This window comes from Electrona antarctica (assembly GCF_951216825.1).
Source record: "Electrona antarctica genome assembly, chromosome: 11".
NCBI lineage: Eukaryota > Metazoa > Chordata > Actinopteri > Myctophiformes > Myctophidae > Electrona > Electrona antarctica.
This window is the reverse complement of record NC_136792.1, coordinates 44,433,654-44,461,358: the sequence shown is the minus strand read 5'-3', so window position 1 is coordinate 44,461,358 and position 27,705 is coordinate 44,433,654. Positions and strand designations below refer to the sequence as shown.

General features: G+C 41.9%; 4 protein-coding genes across 4 annotated transcripts; 3 read left to right on the top strand and 1 right to left on the bottom strand.

The window, feature by feature from the left end:
* LOC306932788 (complement C1q and tumor necrosis factor-related protein 9-like) lies at positions 1-24,900 on the bottom strand. The gene is made up of 3 exons (XM_079514714.1): positions 24,795-24,900; positions 986-1,054; positions 1-639 (listed from the first exon to the last, which is right to left on the bottom strand). The coding sequence occupies exons 1-3, from the start codon at positions 24,805-24,807 to the stop codon at positions 233-235; spliced, it is 489 nt and encodes a 162-aa protein (XP_079370840.1). The 5' UTR covers positions 24,808-24,900; the 3' UTR covers positions 1-232.
* Positions 6,205-15,737, top strand: lbhl (LBH regulator of WNT signaling pathway, like). Its single transcript, XM_079514308.1, has 4 exons — positions 6,205-6,648; positions 11,371-11,440; positions 11,598-11,898; positions 15,074-15,737. Exons 1-4 carry the CDS (start codon positions 6,518-6,520, stop codon positions 15,136-15,138), a joined length of 567 nt encoding a protein of 188 aa, XP_079370434.1. The 5' UTR covers positions 6,205-6,517; the 3' UTR covers positions 15,139-15,737.
* Positions 19,202-20,387, top strand: LOC306932925 (C5a anaphylatoxin chemotactic receptor 1-like; the record flags this gene model as incomplete). The annotated part of the gene is made up of 1 exon (XM_079514898.1): positions 19,202-20,387. The coding sequence occupies one exon, from the start codon at positions 19,202-19,204 to the stop codon at positions 20,270-20,272; it is 1,071 nt and encodes a 356-aa protein (XP_079371024.1). The 3' UTR covers positions 20,273-20,387.
* LOC306932924 (C5a anaphylatoxin chemotactic receptor 1-like) lies at positions 24,514-27,389 on the top strand (the record flags this gene model as incomplete). The annotated part of the gene is made up of 2 exons (XM_079514897.1): positions 24,514-24,528; positions 26,323-27,389. Exon 2 carries the CDS (start codon positions 26,331-26,333, stop codon positions 27,387-27,389), a length of 1,059 nt encoding a protein of 352 aa, XP_079371023.1. The 5' UTR covers positions 24,514-24,528; positions 26,323-26,330.
* Between the last annotated feature and the right edge of the window lie 316 nt (positions 27,390-27,705).

Here is a 27,705-nt window from a genome sequence, read left to right as displayed (position 1 = left end):
TATTGGCTTCACAGTTCACATATAGCAATACATTTCAGTTAAAAAGCAAAACAAATTTGAATACTTAAATTCGATTCAGCTTTATTATTTACCCAAAAGTACTGTAGACTTATGTATTGTTGACAGGCCCTTAGAGAAGACTTAGATCGAGGCTGTGCAAGTCGTAGGCCTATTATGCAGAAAATAAGGCCAGTCTAAGGACTGCATAGATAGGGACACCACAGGCATGAGATCACCCCAAATAAAACCCAACAAAGACAGAGTCGTTGTCTTTTGATGCAAAGATGTCATGTCGATCAGGCCCCCATAAATTAACCCAAACCTCATCTCCCTGGGAGAGCCGCACCACACTACTGATGCTGGCCACTTGGCTGCATTTCTCTGGAAGACTGGTGTCATATATTGAGACGACAGCCTCGCCATTCTTGTAGATGCTGCACTGAGCCCTTCCATACACGGACACGTGCACAGCAAAGTGGTAGAAACCTTCACGGGGGCAGGTGAAGAGGCCCGTGTCGGGACTGTATCCGGCTCCCTCGTTGACAAGCACATTGGCAAATTTAAGCACGCCACTGTGACATGGATAGCTGTCTGAGAGGTTCAGTTTGGCTGTGAAGGCAACAACAACTTTGCCTGCAGCTGTGGAAGGAAAAACAAGAGATCGTCATTAGGCCTACATGAAAAAGGATAGATTAAGATGATCATATTCATTCAGGATTCAACATTACTATGATCCTATAAGATCATAGAGGCAAGAGTTAAACGTGAGAGAAGATATTTTGGCTACTGTGATACTATTAGTATCTAAAGATGGGAATAAAATAAAAGTCATACTCTTATATATGTTCACTTACATATTTCATGTTTGAGTTTATAATAAAGCATTATATGACATTCCAGAAGTAAGCAATCTATTTAACTATTGGTAAAAGATCGACAATACATGGGCCTAGTAGTTATTACTAATATTTATTTATCTATTTACCAGGTGTCACATCAGGTGTATCTCCACGACGAGGATCCATTGTTGTGATGTCTGATGAACGATACACATCTAAGGGTGGAAATATACATGTCATGGTTTCAGTGAATAGTTTCAGTAATTCGGCCAGAAGTAGCCTAGTCCTATATCTTTTGTATAACATAAACATTAAAAAAAGTTTGTCCAAATCTGTCAAGTGTTTTGCAAGGTGATGTTGCAATCACATCATTTTATCAAAATCGTATTTGCATGCTTCTAATGCTTAAATGTCTGCTTCAAATGCAAACAAGGACTACGCTGAGGGTCTATTAAAATGCTATAGACACCATATCTACCACCAGCTGAATTTTCCTGATTGAGCAGACCGCCTCCCTTTGGTGTAGATTAAAACAAACACTAGCATTTTAGTATTGTACACATAGACTAATTACAATTACTCCTAATGATATATAACTATCATTTAATGCTTACATGATTCTATTTAACAGCCTATCGGTTACAGAGGTCCTTACCGGTTGCAGCCTTGCAGAAGAGTGAATTTTCAGCCTTGTTTTACCTCTTTATACACAGGTAGGGAGTGGACACTGGACACAATGCATGAGTAGTTTATCTGGTTTGTTGCATGAACCTCAATTATGAAACTTCAGACAAGGTTCAGCAATTAAGTCACTGAAAACATGACAAGAATGTAAGTTTTGTGAGAAAGACCAAATAGTTGGGTTTCTGTTCATCTTTCTAAATTATTATGGGGCCAAAGCAAATCTATTAAGAAGCTCTGTTGCGCTGGTGACAAGTTAGTAAAACGATTCACATTTTTTCTGACGGTATAGCAATATAGGCATATTAGGAAACAAAGGTTAAATTCAAGAATGACATTCTTGAGTAGTCTATAGAACCCAGCAAGGAATGTCCAAACATTTCAGTGATGCATAGCTGAATGTACAGAATCGGCGTTGGCCGAAAATGATAGAACATCTGGTGATTGGTGAAACTATCAAACTTGTGAAGCAACATTCTGATCTGTCATTATTCAGATTCTCTAAGTTCCTCAGTTCCCTGAGCTACTGCTGTTATATGGTTATTTATGTGTGTATGTGTGTGTGTGTGTGTGTGTGTGTGTGTGTGTGTGTGTGTGTGTGTGTGTGTGTGTGTGTGTGTGTGTGTGTGTGTGTGTGTGTGTCAGATTAACATTCAAGAAGTCAGATGAGATGGATATAATATCAACATGGAATATGTACTTTCTCACCTTCCATATTTAATTTTGTGGCAGACAGATTGGCATTACAGTATAAAGTCTGCTTTTACAGTCCATCGCTTAGTGTAAAGGGGAGTGTGTCTTTGTAACCAAAGCATTTGAAAATCCCAGCTGTCGACCAGTCAATCTCAACACAACAAATCATTCACAAATACACTTCTGAATGTGTCTGTAATATGAACCCTGAAAAATAAGCTTTATGTCAGAATGTCCGTATGGAGAAAAAGAAAAAAAAAGTAACTTGAAACTTTACGTTTGAATGTGTTTGTATGAACCCTGAAAAGAAACACTGTGATGACAGAAACGTGATTATCTCTCCATCCGCCTGTTTGTCTAATTCTGTCACTATAGCGTAATTAGTCTATTCTGTCTCATTATTTCTCTTTCAGTGTTATGCATTGTTGTGATGAAACAACAATACTAAAATTCTGTCTCATGCTGTAATGAAACTTTATTTGGAAAAGAGATCTCATCTAAATTAATTGCAGCTTTGACTGTTACTCAACTGTGTGAGGCAAAAATAAACTTGTGAACTTCTCATTAGGCTATGATCTCATCAAGATGTTCCTCTACGGGTTGCTGGGACTGAATTAGAGCAGCGCGTGCATTTGTCATAGGTTATAAAGTCATCATCTCTCTGCAAATTACAATTTGCAAATATGTTTATTTACTACTTATTACTTTACTACTTATTTTTATACAGATTTGCATTGGCTATACTTTTGACAAGTTTGGCACACTCACAGAACAATATAATGTGCTCAAGAAAGACTACCGTACTTATAATGGCAGCATGTCCTACAAATAAGGAAAAAAATATCAGATCACTTGCATTATAAATGTCTGCTGCAAGATCATCACCAGCACCTGTTTTGAAGCTGTGTTGAAAGCATGCAGGGCAGAAAGATGACATTCTGGGGGACAGAACAGGAAGTGATGCTTACAATTCCAGTTTGAGCTGTTCCAGTGCAACGTGTGCAATTTGTGCATGCAGTCTCTAATCCAGTCTCTTCATGCCTGAGGGTGAACATAAAACATAAAAAGACTTTGAAAACAGGACTGACGTTTGAATAAGTACTTGATGGGATGACTATAATACTCACAACACGTGCAATTTTATTTTGGACCCATGTATTCATTTCCCCATTTCCTTTATTGTTACTTGTGCTTATTCTTGTAAATGTGTGGGGTTCATACAGCGTAAGAAGCAGTTCACAAGGGATTACATTTGTTTCTCAACTGGTTTTGGGAAATACATCTTTTATTAAATCCATGTGGTCATGTAGCCTACCAACAAAACTAAAATATTTCCATTCAGAGTTAGGAAAATTCAGCAATACACTTCATACATTTAAACAAACTCCAAGAATAGAAGAAGAAGAAGACATTTTTAGGCTAAATATAGGTCTATATTTAGCCTAAAAATTTCTTCTTCTTCTATTGTTGGAGTTTGTTTGATATCAACTATTGGACAAATGTTTTAGCAACATGATAGGAAGCTAGCAACTAATCATTCCAGTTAAACCAACTCTTAAGCCTAACATTTCTGCAGACCAAAGTATTATGTAAGAGGCAAATTGTATTGGTCTAAACTCTAAAGTCACCCAACTTCCCCTTTTGACCACTTCACTTGAAAGTCACCACCAGTGGGCTCTGCTTTAGAATGTGAGAGTTATGGATGAAGCATTTACTTCAAAAAATAAAACAACACACACACGCACACGCACACGCACACGCACACACACACACACACACACACACACACACACACACACACACACACACACACACACACACACACACACACACACACACACACACACACACACACACACACACACACACACACCAGGGAGGAGGGCTAGTACGAGGGACAGTCACAGCCACCCACACACTTTATTTATAGGTAAAGAGGGAAATGAAACCAGAACTGTGGAACCAGATAGAAAGATAATAGATGATGACTTTCACAGTATATTGCCATGATCTGTGGAAACCTAGAGATCACAAACACGATGAGGACTCAGGCACAAGTCAGTCCGATATCTGCCGCTTGCAGGTCAAGTGCATTTGCACCAAACAAAGATCTATTTGAAATGATGTACAAAATAATATATAAAATAATCACTGGTTTTAATTATTCTAATTCTAATCACTGGTTTATATTAAGTTTCTTAACAGTTTTTTAAGGTTAACACTTTGTGTATTCCAACTACCTGTAGCCTAGAAGCTAGACCTGTGCCTATAATAAACCGTATAGAAAAGATTAAACCGTGCTGCCAGCACTCAGTTTATTAAGCGATGGCCCCTGCCTGTTATATATATATATATTTATATATATCCCCAGACCATCCCTGAGCCCTTGATCCCCCGGCTAATTCCCTGAATCGCCCAAATCCAAATCCACCAATGACGGTAACAACATACTGGGGAGGCAAAGACAGAAGACAAGTAAGACGCGCGAACGCGGGAAGCGAACGCAGCTCGTAAATTGCAATAACAACAATTAGAATAAATTACGTACTTTAAGGTTTTTTTTTAGTTCTTTTTTTTTCTTTTTAAGTTTTTTTTAAGTTAAGTTTTTTTTAATTAAGTTAAGTTGTTTGTGTGTGTGTGTGTGTGTGTGTGTGTGTGTGTGTGTGTGTGTGTGTGTGTGTGTGTGTGTGTGTGTGTGTGTGTGTGCATGTGTGTGTGTTTTTGTGTGTGATACAGCTGCGCCCTCTGGTGGCGAGCGGGTGGTGTTACAGCGTGACACACACACACACAGACAGACATGATCTGCTGGGTCTCATAGTAAATGCTCACTGCATTCGCAATCACTGCGTTCGCAATAATGAAAGATATAAGATATAATGAGCAGGAAAGACAGAGAAAAGGCAAAAGGAGATAGGTGCACTAATAGGAAATAAGGAAGGAGTTTACCCATCCTCAGCCAATTTAGCCTCCCAGTCCCCACCTATGAGGATGGCCTGCAATCTTATCAGGTGACAGACAAACAGAACCTTTTCATAGCAGCCATATTCATAGGTAAACACAGCTGAAGCGTTTCATTTGTGTTTGTTTTTAGAGATTACTAGTGTGCGCCAGCAGCATGGACAGCTCCATGTACACTGTTTAACTTCATGCAGGCACAGAGAATCTCTACACAGCCTACCGTACACTCAATTAATGTTATGTTATGTTATGTTATAACGGTCCATTGTCACATTTGGTCCGACGGAGCATTGGTTCGACATGCGTCCGCACCTCGGACTAGCGCCTGCTCCTGTGCTTGCGGTTATGGTTAGGTTAGGGGTTAGGGGTATCGGATCAATGAATCGTCGGACCAAACACATGTAACCACACGTGGTCTGGAATGACCTATCAGTTTACTCATCATAAATAAAATCAAGGCAAGTATTGAAAAGGAGGGCCTTCTAGTGCGGTCCCTAACCTTGGTGGGTTGACCCTCCTGCCCACCCCATCTTCTCCACTACAGGCCAGCAGCAATGCAAGGGATCACAACTAACTAGAGATTTTAGGCTTCACAATCATGAAAGTTTCAAACATGCTGTTGCAACCAGAGGCATTAAAAATCACATTTTACCCGGATCCGCAAAACCACCAAACCTTTCAGTGATACAGCTGTGTTTAACACTTCAAATGGCCAACTCAGTGACCATTGCGTGATTACAATATTCAACAAAATAATCTGGATTATCATTTTAGTCATAATCGTGCAGCCCTTCTATCTGCGTGCCCTGGTTGTTCATAGTCCCTCACAGATGTATCAAGCCTCCACAGATTGCCGGCGGCTCGGCAGAGGGGCAGGGCAGCCAGGCCCGGCTGCTGACGGCAGCAAGTGAGTCGACGTAATCGAAAGAGACGCTAATCCCACTTCTCTCCAAAGCCTGTGGGGCTGGCTGTAGAAGGATAGAGGGAGTGATAGAGGCAGAGAGGGAGAGAAGGGAGGGAAAGACGAAAAGATTGGGAGGGGAAGAGAGAGAGGAGGAGAGGAGTCAGGAAGTTGGGTATCGAGGGAAGAGCGTGCAGCATGTGGTCTGGTTGGAAGTCCTGTATCCTTCATGTCTGCTGAGCGGCTGGACCAGTATTGATCTAAGCCCAAAGAGAGAGAGAGGTGGCATCTTGGCTAAACATTGACACACGGAGTAGACCACCTCCTGAGCCTCTGCTGAGTCCTCCAGGACTCCCAGGAGAACAACCTTGGTCCAGGCTTCGCCCTGGAGGCCACCGGTCTCTCTGATGAGGGTCCTGCAGAGGGTGAGGGCTGTGGGAGCTGCATGCCAACTCCTGCAACCCCCCCTCTTCTGCCCTCCTCGGATGTAGGACCTATTGTGGAGGTACCCTGTTTCCACACGGTGATGCTGCACCAGGAGGATGGGGAAGACATCTGCCTGACCACCACTGAGGGGTAAGGGTGGAGTGCGTGTGTGTGTGTGTGTGTGTGTGTGTGTGTGTGTGTGTGTGTGTGTGTGTGTGTGTGTGTGTGTGTGTGTGTGTGTGTGTGTGTGTGTGTGTGTGTGTGTGTGTGTGCAGTGCTTCCTTCTCTGCATGTGTGTGTGTGTGTGTGTGTGTGTGTGTGTGTGTGTGTGTGTGTGTGTGTGTGTGCGTGCGTGCGTGCGTGTGTGCGTGCGTGCGTGCGTGAGAGATTCATTTTAACAAGGGCTTGTTTTCCAGCCACACCACTTCGCCTATACCACTATAATGGACAACTCAACACAACGCACAACACTCTCGATTTGAGCAGAGAATCTGAGTGAGCTGTTGAGCGAGGTCTATGTGTTTGTGTAGCAACACAACAGGAATTGTATGTATCACATATATTCATGGGAAAGAATGTTTAGCTGGCTTTCATATTGGGTCCGCCTTTAGTGCATGCGAGTACTAGCCGCAGTAGCTATCAAGCTACAGAGCAAGAAGACAAATAAAGGAAACATTTGGGTGAAGGATAATCTGACAGTGTGTGGATGTGTCTGTGTCTGTGTCTGTGTCTGTGTCTGTGTGTGTGTGTGTGTGTGTGTGTGTGTGTGTGTGTGTGTGTGTGTGTGTGATTAAAAGTTGGCATATTGGTCTCCTTAAAGTAGGAGGGGGTAATTGCAGGTCAGCATCAGCTCTGACCACGATGTGAATTGTGAGACACTACTGTCAAGTGTTGTTGAAGACACACTGGGGACCTCAAAGCTTACTACTGAATACTGTTTTTTTCCTTTTCTTTTAAGTCCTAACAATTCCAACTTTAGGCCTACATGTCAATTTATTCATGTCTCAGATTTAGTTTCTAACAACATTTGAGAAAATATCTAACAAATTATATGATTTCTTTTTTTAAACAATCGCAAGAAGAAATTCAGGCACTTTAATTTTTTAGGTGGAAATGTGATTGTGGTAGGGGATGGTGGTTGGGTGGTGGGGGATTATGTTTTTAGTTGTATTGGTAGTTCAGTTGTAGGCCTACACATTACATAATGAAATATCATATAGATATCCTCCATCATATCCATGATGGAGGGGGATTAACGCAAGAAACGTCACTTATTTCCACCCGGGTCATACGGAAAAAGGAAAATGTGTATTTGCAATTTTGCATAAAGGAAATGTTTGTCAGATAGCTTGTTATCTGTGATCCAAAGTATTAGCTGTGGTTTCCAACACCTTTGTCGGCTAACCCAATTTCCTGTCCCTAATCCCACGGCGTTAGTGGCCCAGTGACAACTCAAGCCTGGTTTTGCAACCAGGTGGCTGTCTGAAATTGGATTTATTCATCAATGCGTTTTCATTTTTATTTCCGAGGGAATAGAGGAATGTAAGCTTGTTTGCAGATTATGATGGAGAGACACAGGGTGATTTCAACTTCATTTTGGAAGAAACCACATTTCAGTCGCTGTGAAAATGAATGTGCTGGCCTGCTAAAGACCCCAAAGGGATTATGATTTATTTCATGTATTCTTTCAGCCTCATCATTGAAACTATGATCCCTTATATCCCTTTTATGAATTACGGTAGTTTTGTAAGAAATCAATGAATAGGTTTCATTCAATGAGCTTGATAGAATGGGAGCGTTTAGGTTTTATTGTCATTTATCTACCTTTGCTCGCTTTAACACCTACTGTATTTGTACTTATTATACCTATTTAATGACTGATGTCAGTTTTGCAAATGTGCAACACACAAAATGATTGATTATGGTAGATTCTAGTCTGGGGGATGGGCGCAGGTGGCTATAGCATGCAGGGGGATTACAATCTGACTAAGCCATTACATTATAACAGCAGCGGGTGGCTGAATGTTTCCATCACAGGTGGCACACAGTACACACAGCTTAGTTTGACAGTCTCACATACACAGCACAACAAGTTAGTCCAAAATGATTGCCTCTCTCCCAAATCCGATCCCATTTCAATGTGAACAGGGCATGCTTGTTCAGTCGAGTGTACACACTGGCTTAGTAATTGAGTACCACAGACGAATAACAGTCTAAGTCCACACTATTGATCCATAATATATAAATGATAGATAAGGGTTCAGGACAACAAGGCCTTTTCATGGAGGGGTCAGTCTGAAATTTGGACTTAGACTGTTTTTCGTCTGTGGTACTCAATTGTTCACGTGTCGTACAAAGAAGCTAGCGCGGTGTGACTCAAAAGAAGATCGACATTCTGTGCCACTCTGTTAAAGGTAGAGTCCAGTTTGGTTCATTTCAGTTCACTTCAAGTTCACTAATCTCCACGCTGACCATTCGAATTAAGGTCATATAGTGCTTCAGACAACAGGCAGAAGACAGACAACAGAGTGAGAGACAGAAACAAACAAAAACAAGCACAGGTACACAGGTACGCCCATGACGACACATTGTGAGTTCGGGAAATCTTGCCTAGGGCACCGAATTGCTAAGGGCCATCACTGGCATTTATTTTCTAGGATTCCATTCAGACATAAAGTGTCTTTCTCATGGTTCATACAGACACCTTCGGACAAAGGTCACAGGCTCAGGTGTCAAAGTGAACTTTGGTGTACTGTAGTGTCAGTCATGCCAGGGTGGCAGTGTCATCTATTCTAGAGCAGCACTGATAGCAACAGTTTCACATTTAATTTACCCCAGTTTGATAGGCATTAGGCCAATGAGCCCCAATTCGATTTGGGGTCTTTATCTCTGGGACCTCCTATACACTGTAAAAGTGCTGAGCAATAGACCTGTAAAAGTACATTTGATTTCACACTATTAATCCCCTGCATGTCCCCTTGACAGTCTATAGAAGACAATGCATTCTGTGAAAGGTTTTATTCATGGTCAATAGCTAGCTCTGGTCCATAGCTCTAATGCGTTGCATTTAGAGCTATGTTAGGGGATTTTGTTTCCACCGGAAAAAAATACTTTTAGTTACTCCACTGCACCCTCTACCGATATTGCCCAGAGAAAACCCTCATAGAGAATATTTTTCCTCTGGTGAAAAACAATCCCTTTCTGGACAAAAAAGTACCGTTTATACGTGTGGTGGGGGGCTCAGAGTGCTTCCACTAAGGAAAGTAGACTTTCTAACTACACAACCCGCCTTTGTTTTGGTGAGTAGCAAAAACGTTCTTTTTATTTACGCTAAAGACGAGAGGCTGGTCTGCATTCATGCGAGCCCCGGAAGTCATCGGTAACAACATAGCTCTAAATGCAACACATTAGATTAGAGCTATGGACCAGAGCTAGGTCAACAGCCAGCCTACTACAGTCTACCATGCCACACCCAACACCAAAAAACAAATGTATAATGCTTTGTTTTCTCTTGCACATAAACCTTTTCTGAGTTTACTGTGTTTTAGAGTGTGAGGAGTTTCCATACAATGTTTAAAGTGTAAAAATGTTCATTTATATGTACATGTTATCTCTTTGGTATGTTCCGTATGGGTGTGTCACATATAACTGTCATATTATTTGATTTACTGTATACCCTGAAATCTTGAATAAACAAAACTGTGAAAAAAAAAGTGTAAAAATGTTAACAGCCTGTGTGCTTCTCACTAAATGTGTCAGATGGCACTTTGTGAAAGTGATTTGTTCTGTTGAGATTGGCTGGTAGACAGCTGAGCTGGGATTTTCAAATGCTTTGGTTACAAAGATGCACTCCCCTTTACACTAAGAGATGGAAGCTAAAAGCAGACCTTATTCTGCCTATCTGTCTGCCACAGAATTAAATTAGGGTGAGTGAGGACGTAATCCTTGTTGATATGATCAAATTCGATTTAAATTCTAATCTGGGGCACATGCAACTCTGTGTGTTTGTGTGTACGCACACACGCACACAACTCACACGCACACACAAGTGTGAAACAGAAAATAATAATCCAGCTACAGATGAAGGATGCAAATAGATCAGTACAGATGATACTTAAAAAGGGTGAATGATACCGACATCTGTTACCAAATATTTGGTTGAGACTTGAGACAGGGGAGAGAGAGAGAGAGATTAATTTGGAGGAACTAAAAACAACTCATGACAACTACGTATGGTCATGAAGTGTGGGTCATGACCGAAAGAATAGCGTCGCAAATATAACCGTCCAAAATTAGTTTTCTCAGACGGGTGGCTGGCATCTCCCTTAGAGATAGGGTGAGAAGTTCAGTCACATGAGAGAGACTCGGGGTAGAGTCGCTGCTTCTTCGCTTGGAAAGGAGCCTGCTTAGGGCATCTGGTTAGGATGCCTCTCGAACATCTCCCTATGGAGGCCCTGGGGTGCCGTGTCATTAGTCAGAAGGTTCATTGTTCCGAAATTACCATCCATATCTCTAACCCTAACCTAAACATAACCGCAAGCACGGGAGCAGTGCATGTTCGCCAACCGTAATGCATGTTTGGACTAACGGGACTTAGGATCTATGGGCAGTTCCCCCTACGGTAAGGATATGCCCGGGCAGACCAAGGCGCAGTTGGAGGGATTACATCTCCACACTGGCCTTGGAGCACCTCGGGATCCCCCAGGAGGAAGTTACTAATGTTGCTCTGGAGAGGGAAGTCTGGAGCTGTTGCCCCCGCGACCCGACTATGGATAAGCGGTTGAAGATGGATAGATGGATAAAAACAACTCTTGTAAAAATATTGAATCTAAGTATTTATATAACTCCACTGTGCACTTGTCTCATCTACAGAGGGATGGAGATGACTGGGCAAGAATACATGGAAGACATGGACAGGAAAGACAATATGTTGTCCTTTCAAGTAAGTTCCATCACTAGGTATTGGTATACGTTTTATCTACATTGAAGAAATATTGTTATTCTCATGTCCTATGCCCAAATTAACAATGTTTTTGTGTGAATTGGTATTCTATCAATACCAAAATGATGCCCAATGTAAATCTCATCTCATCATCCAGATCTTCCCTGACCCTATGGTCATCGAGTGCTCCGACAACTGCCTCGTGCACGTGCAAGGCAACGCCAAGGAGCGTCTACCGTCCATCGTGGTGGAGCCCACGGACGTGAGCGAGGTGGAGAGCGGAGAGCTGCGCTGGCCTCCAGAGAACGTGGTGGACCTTGAGGACGAGGACCTGTTCCTGGAGCAGTGCATCCCCCCGGCCAACATCGCCGACTGGGGAGAGGAGGAGGACGAAGTGGCAGAGGCCGAGGAACACACCTCAGTCATCCTAAACCACCAGCCAAGTCTGACACTCATCGGTGAGTTAACTCAGTATAAAGAAAGCTTAAAGATGAAGTGCCGTAGTATGCCGCGGGATCGACTCCCGATCCCGACGGCCTTTACTGCGTGTCAAATAAAGGCGAAAGCCACACAAATATCTTAAAAACAAAAAAAAGATGGAGTGCCGTGATCCCCTCCCCCAAAAAACATGCTCATCAGGAAGACATATTTGAATATTATAACCACACCTGGGGGTCTATTACAGTAATTTTAACTCCATAGACACATGGGTCAGTGACGTGACACCAAGAAAAAGGTGTTTTTTAAATAACAGGCATAAAAATGATTTACTTTTGTTCTACTCACTCTTATCTTTATGGAAACACATTTTCTTTTTACATATTTTGTTGGAATCAGAGTTTATTCAGCATTTTGTTGTACTAAAATCATCATTGTGACATGACAATATATTGTTTATAAAATGAAAATGAGTACACCTTTCTTAAGTTACTCACTTTATCAAAGTCCTTTATCATAACTAACCTGTAATCCACTATAGTTTTGTGAAAATTAATTAAATCTGTATATTATTTTCATAATCAACACTCAATGTGAGGCCCATGTTGTAGGTCTTTCAACATATTTGATATGTATTGGCACAAACCTTTCTATAAAATGACACAAATATTTGTGACTCTTCCTGATACTATTTTCTATGTAATCCATAAACATTTTTGGGTTTCATCATTAATAAAGGTATGTTTTTTCACTATTTGGAACGTCACACCAAATGATTTAGTGTCACACCGTATGATCATAATATCTTCATGTTTCAAAGCAAACGTATGTATTTTAACCTACCTATTAGTGAGTACTGAACTTTACTGACAACGGGTATTATTAGGTTCCCAAGTGTCATCGTTCTCAAGTAGGCCGATGGCCCGACGGGCACGTACAGGTCTAATGTAGCAAAGTGAAGATTTTGTATTTTCTTCCACGGAACAGTGCACTAAACCTTTGTGCACTGTTCCATGGAAGTGCGTCAATGTTATCAGAATCACTGGGAAGTCTGAGGTTAAAGGGGCATTCCACTCATTTTCAACATTTTACTATGTCATTAATGTACCTTAGAGCTGTTGTGTGGAAATAATAAAAAAGTTCCCCCATTCTGTGTTTCCTAGAACTAGAGGTCTGAAAAGAATCATTAACATGGTGAAACACATGTTGATGACATCATCAAGATGTGTTTCACCATGTTAATGATTTTTTTCATAATTACAGTTCTGGGAAACACAAAATGGGGGGACTTTTTTTTTACAGCTCTAACGTATATTAATGACATAGTAAAATGTTGAAAATGGAAATTCCACAGAAAAGGCAGTTAGAATCACCAGCTTGCCTGGTTGAGTCATCATTATTAGGAAATGTGCCCATATAATCATGTCATCATGTGCTATATCCTGCACGTATTTGTCATTTTTACTATATATATATATATATATATATATATATATATATATATATATATTGTACAAAATGTACAAAAATCACGGCACTCCAAAGAGCAACAACAGGTTTCTATTTTTTATATATACACACACATAGATATTAAGAAATAGATGCCTCATTTGCCGCTGCAGTTCATTGGAGCGACGTGTATCCCAATGAAGGCAGAAGTGCAGTGCTGAAGGCTTTTTTTTTTTTTTTTAACAAATCTTTATAACAGTCATGACCGTATACATTACAATACAAAACAAGACAAACAAACAAACACAAACAACAACAAGTTATTAACAATACAACATCAGAGCCAGGGGGATTAGATTACTAACAGAAAACATTAAAGAGTGAACACAAAGCAACAGTTCTCCGCAGCTTTATTATTTAGAAGTGCTGAAGGCATTTGCTGAATGCTGCCCAATCACTCATGTGACTCCTCCATGTCTCTCGCTGTCACTCAAATGACTACTGGCCAATCACAGCGCGTCTTTTCCGGGACTTATGTTACGCACGCGGAAGCTTGACAAGCTTCCGCTATTCTTCGCAAGGAATGTCGGGAAAATAGTGCCTTCAATTTTGACACACGCCTCAGAGCCGGAAGGGGCGTCTATGTATATATGTCTATGTACACACAGGTATATTTATTTTTATCCCACGATTTTGTAAACACATTTTTCACCCGTTGCCAATTGCCTTAGCTGTAATCCTAGTCACTGTACAGTCCCTCTGCCAACCTGAGGAGAGCCCGGAACTGAGCTCATGCTTCCTTCAATGCATGAGGAGTGAGCAGGCCGCTTCTTTTCACCTGACAGGGGGGAGTTTCCCTGGTAGGACGTAGCGTGTGGAAGGATCACGTAATTGCAGTTCCTTTCCCCTCCACCAGGCTCCCGGCTGACAAGGCAGAGGCAGCATAGAGACCAGGATTACTGCATGTTCTTTTGTGAGGGTACCTACAGTTGGGTGCCACCGATATTGTCCCTTATCATTTGACCCATTTAGGCCTGACCTCAACATTTAAAAAAAAATCTTCTAAATCCTCCAGTTTTCTGAAATAAATATTTTCACGATTTTTCAAAAATAGCAGACCTACAAAGCTCATAGCGCGCCACTCGGTGGTGCGCTATGAGCTTGTAGATCTGCTATTTTTCAATAGCTAAATTATAACATAATGTTTAAAACACCAAAAGGGGTTCCCGCCCAAAATGGGTTAACTGTCCTTTTGCGCAGATCACGCAAACCTCAGCAAAAAGAAAAGGACAATATCGATGGCCTCCAACTGTACCTTAGGGAACACATGGAGCATATCGACTCCACACAGAAAGGCCCTTTCGCCAACCCTAGGGTATGGGCGCTGATGACACGTAGGAGCCCAGAGCCCACAGTGTCCCCGGGAATCGAACCTGGGACCTTCTAGCTGTGAGGCGACAGCGCTCTCTCATGTCATATGGCTCTCTTTAGTCACTGGTTGTTACTCAACTCGTGTCTATTTTTAAATTCTCATGAACTACTCTTTCTTTCTCTTCCCTCAACATGCTTCCCTCTTCTATTTTTAAAGAGTTTTATCTAGTGTAAACAGCTACAGCTTCAGATGATTCTGTTCTTGCATTGATGGTTGACTGCTATTGTGTAAGTGTAAAATATGAAAATGTTATTGCAAAGTGAAATATAGATTTATGGTTAAATAGGGTGTTTTTCTGTTTTTCCCCTCTGTAGACCTGCAGTCTGATGCATTTAGAGATGACACCCCAACCCTTCCTCCTGCTCCGGCCCTAAAGTGATTGACTTCATCCCAACACCTCTGCTGAGGCACCAAGGACTCTCCTTACACTAGTGGGCTCGATGGTCGCTCATGAAGTAGATCCCATATCCTAATGACCAGATATAGCAGCAGTCTTTAGATAAGTGGTCCTCAAACCTTTTCAGGTCAAGGAAATGTCATTTGGCCGTGGTGGACCCCCCATCTAAAAATGTTTTGTGCCAGGGACCGTGAATACAAGATTTGTGTTTTTAAAATGTGTGTTGTTAAAGATCTACAAACCCGAGCTTGCAGATCAGATATTTTCAAATATCCGATGTACTGCACAGTATATATAGGGTTAAAGTGGTTAAACTGATCTTAGTTGATGCTATTAACACCCTGGAACCCCCTCGAGGGGCCCCCAAGCACACTTTGAGAACTATTGGTCTCTAGATGTTATCTGTATTATGTTAAATCCATACTGTGTGTGTGGGCGGGGGAACATATTAGCTGTGCAGATGCATATCTAAAGTCAGAGGAAAATGTTCTTCTTGTCAGGAAACGCACAAACCTTATGAACATGCATGCACACATTTATCAGACACACACACGTACGTACACGCACGCACGCACGCACGCACGCACGCACGCACGCACGCACGCACGCACGCACGCACTCGCACGCACTCGCACGCACTCGCACACACACACACACACACACACACACACACACACACACACACACACACACACACACACACACACACACACACACACACACACACACACACACACACACACACACACACACACACACACACACACACACACACACACACACACACACACACTATGAAATCCAGTACACTATGTGTATACTATGAAAGTCATTTGCCATTGCTTTTTCCAAATATTGCTGATGTTTTCATTCTCATTTCCTCACACACCCTGACACCATGACAGCATCACTGACACATTCATCGTGTCAGTGCCTTAAGGGTTTTGTCACAATATACTGTATCTCTACCACAACATGGGATATGGACTCATAATTCTGCAATAACTGTATTCATAACCATCCTATTTTCCTGTCATAAAACATGTAGTTCCACATGGTTAGTAACTGTGTCCTAAAATATATTCTTCACACTTTAGGCTTATTGAAAGTTTTGCTTTTGTTGGCGAGGGTACAAACTACAAGGCCGGTATTCTTTAAATATTGTTAAAGCAAATGATACAATTCAGACTTTCAACCGGTATTACAGTACGACACTGAGTATGCTATAAGGCAGATTCTGTGTATTTATATGCCTGTTTTATCACAATGTTGTAATATGGACTTCTGAACAAAGTATCATTATGAATAAAGCACTTATTCAACTCATTTTGTTGTATAATTCAGCATAATAACTGCCTCCATCCAACAGCATAATAAACTCCTCCTTCACGTGTGCTCACATAGAGCGCAAGCAAAACTTTTGAATTAACAGTTTATTTATACTTAAAAAGGCCGCCTGACTGTTCGGGCCCCAGGCCTGACCTTGCCTATAGTACTAGTTGTTTGTAACCCGCCACGCATGTCGGGAGCCACCGTTGATTTTTAACCCGCAGCACAGGTGAGTCTTAACCGGCCATGCAGGTCTGACTTCCCCGTCGGGCCGCTATGCAGCCCGCACATCTAGAGTTCGGAGCTATGCGGCACGAACACCTTATATGCCGATTACGGCGATGCTGGACAACTGCACTCCCTTGAGTCCTTGCCGATGCATGCAAAGAGTTTGAAGTCGGTTGGTCCTATTCTTGTATAATTATGCACATGTATGACCATAATAGGTTGCATAGCGGTCAGAACTGTGGCTCTGGGCAAACCATATCTCCATATATGCCTACAGTATATAGCATATCAGGTTTGTTTATGGTTGTCTGAGTCATAGTGTCTTGCCTATATATGGGCAAATCTGGTTTGTTTAAGGTTATGTCTGAGTCAAAGGTCAACTAGCCTCGGAAACCCAGACGTTTTTATTTCCAGGGAGGTCAACTGGCCGCCTCCATGAAGCCAATGTTAATATTAGCATATAAGTGGGGAAATTACCTCTCAAAGAAGTACCTTCTCAGCGGTTTCTTTATCTGTAAACACATCTTTCTATATCTCAGTGACTATACTGAGCAATACCAAAGGGGGGGGGGGGGGGGGGTGTGTGTGTGTGTGTGTGTGTGTGTGTGTGTGTGTGTGTGCGTGTGTGCGCGTGTGCGTGTGTGCATGCGTATGTTTAAATATTTCTGAAAACAAAGACAGTTCCCTAATTTCTGTAGTGCTGTGTGGAACCAACATCAAGACGACTTTGAAGTAAGTTAAAACATTAAGAATGTGTTGTCTTTTAGCTCTATGACTCTATTACATTATTGTTTTTAAAGCCCAAATGTGTAGTGACTTTATGTGGGAGAGACATTATTGAGACATAATGGGACTGTCAGTCCCATTATGTCGTAAGGCAACTGCAGTATTATGGCCACTACATGCACAAATGTAGTATTTATCACTACATGCACAGATGTATAGTGTTTAGTTCATGTAAAATTACCTATTGAGAAAGGTAACCAATACATTGACAGTTTGACAATATATTTGACAATATATGGTCAGCCAGTCCTTACTATAGGATTGTGTCATTTCTCTCTACTTTGCATCTGTGGCTTAGCTTGATAGCTTGAAAATGTACCTGCTTCTGCTACAGAATTGATTTATCTGTTGTGGCTCTTTTGTCATTCCAAACATTTCTACAAAAGTCAACAAGACTATGGCTGCAGGCGAAAGAAATCAAATCAATGTAATTTTTTGTTTCAATATTTTATTTCATTTAAAGTGCAGTGATACACAAGCAACAGCTTCTCAGTTCCTTATGGTATTGTTGTCTCCACCAGGCCAAAGGCAGAGTATGTTTTTGGCTTTCAAAGTTGGCTTTCAACATTGGCTTTCAAAGTTTGCAGGATTGGCCCGTTTTGAACAAAAAGCCTCAAATCATGAACGCAGCGTGCAATTTACGTGAAATCTTTCACAGACTTTCCTACTAGGCTGAGGAATATATCCCACCCTTTTCACATTGGCCTGTGAAAAGGGTGTTGGTGGCCTAGCGCCACCAACAGGTGGATTTTTGCTAAACACATTATTGGAACAAAATGCCTCAAATCATCCAATTGCCATCAAAGGCGTAAGAAGAAATGCCAACCTTTTCACATTGGCCTATTTTAGGGACACTTTATCTAGTTCTCTCTGAGGTGTTCTCTTTGTGCTGGTAAAAAAAACGTTTGTCCATCCAGGTGCATGTATTTTCCCAATAACTGAGGGGCGGGGCTGTCACTCCGGTCCTCTATCCTTTATAACTTTATGGTGTCAACTAAGGCAAATTTATGGCCACTTTTCAAGCTGCCTATGGGACAAAGTCCAGACTGATACGGGGAGGAAGCGCAAGTGAATCCATGTTATATCAGTATGATATAAACCAGGCTAATCCACATGGCCTGCCTCTGAGACATACTCATACAGTATAGAGCGAAAAATGGCACCATCCTATAGTGAACATTAGGGTAAGCCTTTCACTTAAGAGAAATGATAAAAATGTAATGTAATTGTATACCTTTCAGTCATGCCATTTTACTGACAAATCTTTTTTCAATTTGACAGAGAATCATGGAAGGCTTTGATTACAAAGACTACTTCAACAAGTTGAATTATACTCACATTAACGACTTCTTCTTTGCTTAGGCTATGTCGCGCATTTCACTGACACTGGCCGCCTATGGTAACGGCATGGAATCGTTAACATTAGTGAGGACTGAAGGCCAGCTATTCATCATACTCCAGTTTTAGGTGATAAGGTGACCACCTTATTAGGTTAGTAAAAACAGAGAGATTTGTGAGCGGTGAGTCGCTTATCACCGTGGCGTGCTGTCATGTTTCGGTGGTCACCTTATCACCGGAAACTGAAGTATGAATAGGCCTTTAGTCAGATAAGTTTGAAAAACATGAAATGAAAAACCTACAACACTCATTTTAGACATGCCATTTTACAAACAAATCTTTCTTCAATTTCACAGACCAAATCATGGAAGGCTTTGACGACTTCGACGAAAACTACTTCAACAATTTGAATTTAACTGACTTTAATGTCACTTTTCCGGAATTCGTTAGACCTGAGATCCAACCCATCCAGATAGTGCTACTAGTCAGCTACGGCCTGGTCTTCCTACTTGGAGTTCCCGGGAATGCCCTGGTGGTGTGGGTGACCGGCTTCCGCATGACTCGCTCTGTCAACTCTGTGTGGTTTCTCAACCTCGCTGTGGCAGACCTCCTGTGCTGCCTCTCGCTGCCGCTGCTCATGGTGCCTCTGGCCCACGACGACCACTGGCACTTCGGCGCAGTGGGCTGTACCCTGGTGAAGGGCCTGTTCTTCCTGGTGATGTACTGCAGTGTCCTGCTGCTGGTGGTGATCAGCTTGGATCGCCTGATGCTAGTCATCAAACCCGTGTTGTGTCAGAATTACCGGCGGCCCCGGGAGGCGTCCGTGGTATGCGTCGGTGTCTGGTGCCTGGCCCTGCTTGCCAGCCTCCCCCAGTTCACACACAGCAAGCTTATCGAAGCTGGCGAGTTCAAGAGTGAGTGCGTAGTATCGTACACCCAAACAAGTGCCTGGATCATCACCTCCTTTCGCTTCATGTTTGGATTCTTGTTGCCTTTCCTGGCGATTGTGGTCAGTCACTGGGTGGTGTACACGAAGACAGTGCCAGGGGGTTCGTCTAGGTCCAGCGGGGCCCGTACCAGACGCATGGTGAGGGTGATTGTAGCTGTAGCCACGAGCTTCTTCCTGTGCTGGCTGCCTCTGAACCTGTTGGACTTCATAGATCTGCAGACCGATCCAACCTCTGATTATGCGCCCACCATATACCTGACCCATAGCCTGGCGGTCTGCCTGGCATACTTAAACAGCTGCATCAACCCGCTGCTCTACGTGTGCCTTGGCCGGGGTTTCAAGGAGACCATGGGACGCTCCCTGCGCAGCGTATTCAACTTCATCAGCGAGGAGCACTCCTCCGCCGCCAGGGCAAGCATCAGCAATAACAACTCCAAGAGCACGGGATGTTCGACGGGAACCAGTAACAGCATGACTGTTATCTGATGTATAATATAATCAAGTAGGACGAGGGTTATGGAGACACCTCCATTAGCATGTACCCACTCAGTGTGTTAAGCAACTGGCTTTATCAGCATTCTGTACAAATTATTTCTCAATCCAACATTGCATGTTGGTGTGTCCAATAGCGAACTTCACAGTGGTTACTTATCAGCACTCAAATATCCTGTATGTCTGTGTAAAAACAAACAAAAAAACAAGACGGCTACAATATTGTGCAATATTGTAGCCGTCTTGTTTTTTGTTTTTTTTTTACCTATAGTTTAGTGCATGTAAGAAAATACCTAGGCACCGTCTTTTTATAATAAAACCTATGAGAAATGACCAAATGGCGTCCGCCTAGTGCAAAAGGCTTTTAAAAGGCACTGGTCAGTGTGTTTTCTTGGCCAAGCGAAGTGTTTTCAAAATTAATTGCGAATAGTTTAACTTATTTGATAAATGCCACTTTGATAATAAGGTCCACCTTTATCACGTGACCAATCACAATAAATTGTTTTCTGGAGACTGCTGGTTCAACCTTCCGCAACAGTTTAAATTGTTCCTTTTGCTGCCTCTTGCCTAATAATCTTTAACACAAGCTTCCTCCAGACAGAGCTATAGTCCCGCCCCCTTTCATGGCATCGAACAGAATGTCCCATTCATTTTTCCCCAGAGACGTTTCAGAAAGTATTTATTAAAATAACTTGAATTAAGCCTCGGACAATGCCAACTCAGCTCCTGACAAATCATGACAATAAACACAATTTCTTGGGCCGAAAGAAGAAAAACTAAAGTTTTGTACGCTGTCCTTTTTTTCTTCTAAATAATGTATGTTAATGTATGTTTTCTAATAAAAATAATAATATATAAAGTAAGTAACTAGTAACTAAAGTTTTCAAATAATTGTAGTGGAGTAAAAGTACAATATTTGCCTCTGAAATTTAGTGGAGTAGAAGAAAAGTACTGGAAATTGGAAATACTCAAGTAAAGTAAAAATACCTCAAAATTGTATTTAAGTACAGTACTTAAGTAAATGTACTTAGCTACTTTCCACCACTGCCCATACCACTGTTAAGAGGCTAGAGCGGTAGAGGATATCATCTTGTCTTTCATTTTCAGATGATTGATGGTACTTGGCCTTGTCCGTGGCAAATTTTAGATATTCCGTTTTTTACACAAATTTATAAATAATGTTCTTATTTTGATCATACCCAAATACTGAATGTCAAGTCTCCAGGTTTTCTTCAGAATATGTATGACACTGATTTACTAAGGCGCATTATGAGTCCACTATGTGTTTCTGGTAATAATATTGTCCACTCATTTTGTACCCTGCATGCAAAAATTGAATTTTGACAAAAATGTCCACCACAAGGCAAGCCAACATGGCAAATGTTCATTTTCCATTGATAAAGCATTCTAGAAAGCTTTACTTTTTCTTCAGTCTGACTCTGAGTCTGAACACATCCTGAGGTGTGCTCTATTTCCTCAAGTCTTGAAATGGAACTTGTGAAACCACTTCTGTTTTGTGATCACCCTGCAGTGAACCCCCCAAAATAACAATGCTCTGTCTCTGCTTTTATAATAAATAAGTCCATTCTGATCTAATCTCCTGCATTCACACATACAACTACAAACAATATTTTGGAACTAACAATGTTCAACATACTAAGATTGTATTTTAACTAAGACAAACCCACATCACTGACATGCACCTATAGCCACACGCCGCCACTTTACATGATACACACACACACACACACACACACACACACACACACACACACACACACACACACACACACACACACACACACGAAACTAGCCCCCGTAAAAATATAAGTCAGAGTTGCCCCCCGCCCCACAGTACACACACTCCCTTTTTCCATACTGAACATGTCTTTCCCTTTTATACTTTCTTCATATGATGATTTCCTGTATTTCCATAGAAGTGTAGGCTATATTTGTACGTCTTTAAATGTTCTGAAAATGGAGGACCCTGATGTAAACAAGTCTTAGTGCTTTTCGTGGTTTCGTCCTCAAAGTAGCAGTTTTTGTATTGACTTGTGCCTGAAACAAGCCCCCTAGGTTTTTTGTGTTATAATTAATACATCCTTTTAGCATTGTTTTGTTACTGTACCTGTGCCTTCTTGTTAATAAAGTATTCAATCTAGGGTTTCCACCCTGACTAAGAATCAACCTGGGGATCACTGTTGTGTTGGGATGGGATATGGGCTAAGATTAGTGCTTTCTTAACACTTGCTATGCAATGCATCCCATGTCTATACATGCCTGTTTCTCAACCGATGGTGACTACTAGTGGTCAATGGCATAATAGGCCTGCAAGTGGTCCATGGGAAAATGCTTTGAAATGTAAATAAAATGCCTTTTTTAAATGTATTCAAATATGTTTCAATAAAACAGTATTTCAAAAGTCCATACAATTTAAGAAAATATTTGAATTAATAGCTAATAAAAATTAGACTGTTGAGGCTTGATTTCATTCATTGCACGATCATTTGTGCAACAAATTATATCAAGCCCACGCATTATTTAACTGAAGTGGCCCAGAGCCAAAAGAGTTTTTTATTAATTTATTTTATTATTTTGAGAACCACTGATCTATTCCTTATTACCCTTATTCCATTCTCTTACCGTATCCAACCTTCCATTAGATTCAGATTAACTGATACATACTGATAGAGCAATAAGGCAAGCTGGTACACTTACCCTTCTTGAGATTCAAACTCCCTTTTCTTCCCAGTAACTGACAACCTTATTTATAGCCTCGCGTAGCCACATAAATATCACTGCGCGCATTGCAAAGGCAGATAAGTCTGGCTACACAAGGCTACAACATTGACATACATCCATTGAACAGTGCACAAATGTTTAGTGCACTGTTCCGTGAATCTTCACTTTGCTACAGTACCAAATGCATGGTCAGGGACCACATGCAATACCTTTACGGACCACCAGTGGTCCACGGACCACCTGTTGAAAACCCCTGATCTAATCCATCACTCAGAACAAATGGATGTTTGTGTCAGATGAATGAAATTCCCTCCAGGCGTTCCCAACATATCTCTGTCCATGACACCAGGATGGACGTCAAGTCACAGTGACCTTGACCAATTGACCACCAACATCTGGGCAGTTTGTATAAAGTTTGATGTTCTTTAAGCTGTATCTTACAAACATGCACACTTTACCATCTACTTTGACCTGCAGAGAATATTAACTCGGGTAGCTGTCAGCTCCAATGGGGGGACTAGTGATGCTAGTGTTTTGTTATTAAATGGTTTTATTCTTCTATATGGAATATGCCTGCATGCTTCCACATTTTGTAAAATAAAAAATAACAACAATAATCCACATGAGGTCATGATTTGCAGTGACTATAAATCAGCTAAAGGGGTTGTTGTAACTTGTAACGATGCCCCAGCTGTTCTTCTAAAGGGGTTGTTGTAACTTGTAACGATGCCCCAGCCGTTCTTCTAAAGGGGTTGTTGTAACTTGTAACGATGCCCCAGCCGTTCTTCTAAAGGGGTTGTTGTAACTTGTAACGATGCCCCAGCTGTTCTTCTAAAGGGGTTGTTGTAACTTGTAACGATGCCCCAGCTGTTCTTCTAAAGGGGTTGTTGTAACTTGTAACGATGCCCCAGCCGTTCTTCTAAAGGGGTTGTTGTAACGTGTAACGATGCCCCAGCCGTTCTTCTAAAGGGGTTGTTGTAACTTGTAACAATAATACCCCAGCCGTTCTTCTAAAGGGGTTGTTGTAACGTGTAACGATGCCCCAGCCGTTCTTCTAAAGGGGTTGTTGTAACTTGTAACGATGCCCCAGCCGTTCTTCTAAAGGGGTTGTTGTAACTTGTAACGATGCCCCAGCCGTTCTTCTAAAATCTCTGCAAACCACTGCTTCTTGTGATAACTTCCTACAGAGGAAAGACCTGGCTGTATGTAACATATTCTATGTCACAGAAAAAGTATCGTAATGAATAAAAGCACTTAAGTAATTTCATTTTGTTGTATAATTCAGCATAATCACTCAATACATCCTGCAAGAGAGAGAGAGAGAGAGATAGAGAGAGAGAGAGTGTGCGCACGCACATGTGTGTGTGTTGTGTGTGTGTGTGTGTGTGTGTGTGTGTGTGTGTGTGTGTGTGTGTGTGCGTGCGTGCATGAATGTTACTGAAAGGAGGGACAATTTCCTTATTTCTGTAGTGCTGTGCAGGAGCCAAGATCAAGACGACTTTGAAGCAGTAAGTTCAAATATGTTACTTAATTTATTGTCTTTTGTTTGCTGCATGACAGACTCAATGTAATTATTCTTTACAGGGGGGGAAATACTGGACTGTCAAACCTTTGTTTTACTGATTAAATAGGAAAACTGAGAGGTTGACAGGATTTCTTACTTTTTACTATGTGTAAATGTAATGACTTTATTAAGAGCCATGTTTTGTACGTGTGTGTGTGTGTGTGTGTGTGTGTGTGTGTGTGTGTGTGTGTGTGTCCATGCATCACTTACTGTTGTTAGTCATTCAATTCATTTGAGGGATCAAATCAGTCAACAATAATGTGGGAACACGACCTAGTAGTAGGCTACTGCTGCTACTTATCCTACAACATCTCCCGCCACACAGCTGAAATTGATGATCAGTATTATTATCAAGCACTTAAAGGGACACTTCACCCTTTTTGCAAAAAAAATATATATCAATGACCTTTATAAGATTTAGAACACTTTCCTGCAAAAAGGGTGAAGTGTCCCTTTAACAAGCATCATGTAATCCCAATTCAGAGATTCAGGTGTCACACTCTGACTCACAAGTCACAACAGCAACAGCAGCCCACAGAATTAAACACAGGACAAGAGTTTGGCTATGCTAAAGTGTCAAGAGCCATTGATCATTAATTTCAATCAGCTCTGTGGATGGAGATCTTGCAGAGTAAGTAAAGATAGACTAATGTGATCCTTTTTTGTGTTCCCAGTTCAGATCACTCAAATTGATATGAATGTATACCGGTAGTTATTCACGCAAGGCCTCATGGGACACTGGATTTGTTTTTTAGGACGTGGAACATGCGTCAAACCACCTTATATACAATAATAAATATATTTCTACATAAAGTTATTAAATAAATATGTGTGTGCCATAAAAGTACCACGGGTTGTTGCATCAAAAAGATTAAAAAAATGTTTGAGACCAGTGTGAAATCGTCATTGATTAGATCATCGTAATCAAACTTGTATTTGTATTTTTATTTGTTTTTAAGAACCATCATATTAACCCAATCCAAGCCATCCACGGGATATCTCGAGGAAAGCTATTATTACCATCTGGGCCATCCACGAGATTTGATTAAAACATATTAAAAAAAAATATTGGTACCTTTTTTCCGCTTCCGTTAGCTTTTGTTAGCTTCCGTTAGCTTCCGTTGCTAGCCTCCACAGGCCTCTCATTGTAGAAACAGCCTACATGATAATTTGTGGTACACGTGGACGCGCACGCAGTTCATAGTGTTTTTTCTGCTCAAAATGGGATAAAGTACCATGTTTGGGACCTTATAAAACTTCATTAATCCGAACTCGTGCTAAGAACATTTATTGTCCGCGAGTTAGTACACAGCTAAGTGAGGCTAGACTACAGATATGGAAGGCTATCACTTTCGGGTCGGGCGGATGTGGCTCTTCTTCTTTGCTTAGGCTATGTCGCGCATTTCACTGACACTGGCCTCACGATCGCCCCCTATGGTAACGGCATGGAATCGTTAACATTAGTGAGGACTGAAGGCCAGCTATTCATCATACTCCAGTTTTAGGTGATAAGGTGACCTTAAGGTTAGTAAAAACAGAGAGATTTGTGAGCGGTGAGTCGCTTATCACCGCGGCGTGACGTCATGTTGTAGTTTTCGGTGGTCACCTTATCACCGGAAACTGGAGTATGAATAGGCCTTTAGTCAGATAAGTTTGAAAAACATGAAATGAAAAACCTACAACACTCATTTTAGACATGCCATTTTACTAACAAACAAATCTTTCTTCAATTTCACAGACCAAATCATGGAAGGCTTTGACTTTGACTACTTCGACGAAAACTACTTCGACAATTTGAATTTAACTGACTTTAATGTCACTTTTCCTGATTTCGTTAGACCTGAGATCCAACCCATCCAGATAGTGCTACTAGTCAGCTACGGCCTGGTCTTCCTACTGGGAGTTCCCGGGAATGCCCTGGTGGTGTGGGTGACCGGCTTCCGCATGACTCGCTCTGTCAACTCTGTGTGGTTTCTCAACCTCGCTGTGGCAGACCTCCTGTGCTGCCTCTCGCTGCCGCTGCTCATGGTGCCTCTGGCCCACGACGACCACTGGCACTTCGGCGCAGTGGCCTGTACCCTGGTGAAGGGCCTGTTCTTCCTGGTGATGTACTGCAGTGTCCTGCTGCTGGTGGTGATCAGCTTGGATCGCCTGATGCTAGTCATCAAACCCGTGTGGTGTCAGAATTACCGGCAGCCCCGACATGCGTCTGTGGTGTGTGTCGGTGTCTGGTGGCTGGCCCTGCTTGCCAGCATCCCACAGTTCACGTACAGCAAGCAGATCAAAGCTGGCAAGTTGAAGAGGGAGTGCGTAGTATCGTACTCCCCACCAAACGTCGCCTGGATCATCACCTCTTTCTGCTTCCTGTTTGGATTCCTCTTGCCCTTTTTGGTGATTGTGGTCAGTCACTGGGTGGTGTACAAGAAGGTAGTGCCAGGGGGTTCATCTAGGTCCAGCGGGGCCCGTACCAAACGCATGGTGAGGGTGATTGTAGCTGTAGCCATGAGCTTCTTCCTGTGCTGGCTTCCTCTGAACGTGTTGGACTTCATATATCTGCAGACCGATCCAACCTCTGATTATGCGCCCACCATATACCTGACCCATAGCCTGGCGATCTGCCTGGCATACTTAAACAGCTGCATCAACCCGCTGCTCTACGTGTGCCTTGGCCGGGGTTTCAAGGAGACCATGGGACGCTCCCTGCGCAGCGTATTTAACTTCATCAGCGAGGAGCACTCCACCGCCAGTCCAAGCATCACCAATAAGAGCACCAAGAGAACCATCAATGACACAACTGTTGTCTGACGCAGATCCGTTGAAGGAGAGTTTACGACCCCCTTTGATCTCGCTGCGACGCAAGCACGTGTTTCATCTGTTTCTGGCCAAAAAGTGCATTTATACGTGTGGTGGGGGGCTCAGAGTGCTTCCACTAAGAAAGTAGGCTTTCTAATTACACAACCCGTCTTTGTATTGGTGAGTAGGAAAAACATTATTTTTATTTTCGCTACAGAGGAGAGGCGGTCTGCATTTCATGCGAGGCAGGAAGCCAATCAGTTCCATAGGCTTAATGCAACGGCAGCAAGAACAGTAAGGCTATGGACCAGAGCTAACTTGTAACTAC